Consider the following 1,059-nt stretch of genomic DNA (forward strand, 5'->3'; position numbering starts at 1 on the left):
GGTCGTGGGCCTGGCGGTCCCCTTTCTCTGCAGCCATGGGAGCAAAAAAGAAGCTTCTGCAAGTCAAAGAAGCCTTTCAGCTGGCTCAGAAGCCTCACCAGAACCAGGCGAAACTTGTGGTGGGGTTGAAGAGCACCTATAATCAGGTACGCCTGCCCGCGGGCCGTGACCCGCCGGGCTGAGGGCGCTCAGCAGCTCTGCTTTCCCCTCAGAGGGCAGGGGGCCTCCCCGGCCTTGTTTCCCATAAAGCAAGCGCTGAGGCCGTAAGAAGAGTCCCGCGACTTAAAAAACCAAGCCACGCGCTAAGATATTATACACAGTTTTGTCTCCTGCCAGCGCGGGTGTAAGAACGGCCCGCGGCAGCTATTAGTGGTGTTGCTGGAAGGTGTCGGATACCCGAGGCGTGGACGTGACACAGGATAATGACGGATTGCCGCTCTGAAACCTGTTAGCAGGTACATGTAAACGCCGGAATGGAGCACAGCTGTCACGACATATGCCTGCTGCGGAGCTAAGGCAAAATGCTCAGTGAAGAGTGCACAACGGCGATTCTGCCCTACCTGCTGGCTTTAGCGCTTTCGAAATTTAAATGGAAGCTGTCAATTATAAACCCGTTTATTTTGTTTTTCTATGTGCTGCTTTTGAAAGATGAACAGGGTAGTTATCTTTTGTTGTGGTTTGTTTTTTATTCTTTTTCTTTAGTTGGAAGATAAGGAAGATTTTCACGAAAAATTCATTCATTTCCTTAAGTATGCTATGGTAATCTACAGACGGGAACCAGCAGTGGAACAAGTGATTAATTTTGTGGCTAAATTTGTTACTTCGTTTTATCAAATGGAGAAAGAGGATGGTAGTGAGGAGGAAGAAGATAATTTACTTCTGAATTATGTGTTTAACTTTCTGCTTGAGGTACAGTAACACCGTTAAATCTTTAACATAACAAACGGAAACTTCATGCAGTGGGGAAAACTTGCTGGTGCTCGAGATGGTACCTACAAACTAGAACTTAAAAAGTGAAAGCAAGGCAAAGCTAGTGCTTTATGAGTAACACCACCCTCT

At 47.0% G+C, this 1,059-nt stretch overlaps 1 protein-coding gene across 1 annotated transcript in view; it reads left to right on the forward strand.

The window, feature by feature from the left end:
* Positions 1 to 7: 7 nt before the first annotated feature.
* The window catches only part of NCAPG (non-SMC condensin I complex subunit G), a 38,036-nt gene continuing 36,984 nt past the window's right edge, over positions 8 to 1,059 (forward strand). The window contains exons 1-2 of the mRNA XM_009648032.2: positions 8 to 146; positions 703 to 914. Coding sequence (XP_009646327.1) covers positions 36 to 146; positions 703 to 914 — 323 coding nt within the window. The 5' untranslated portion in view covers positions 8 to 35. The remainder of the gene's footprint in view (positions 147 to 702; positions 915 to 1,059) is intronic.

This window comes from Egretta garzetta, unplaced genomic scaffold (genome assembly GCF_000687185.1).
Source record: "Egretta garzetta isolate BGI_Z169 unplaced genomic scaffold, ASM68718v1 scaffold151, whole genome shotgun sequence".
Taxonomy (NCBI): domain Eukaryota; kingdom Metazoa; phylum Chordata; class Aves; order Pelecaniformes; family Ardeidae; genus Egretta; species Egretta garzetta.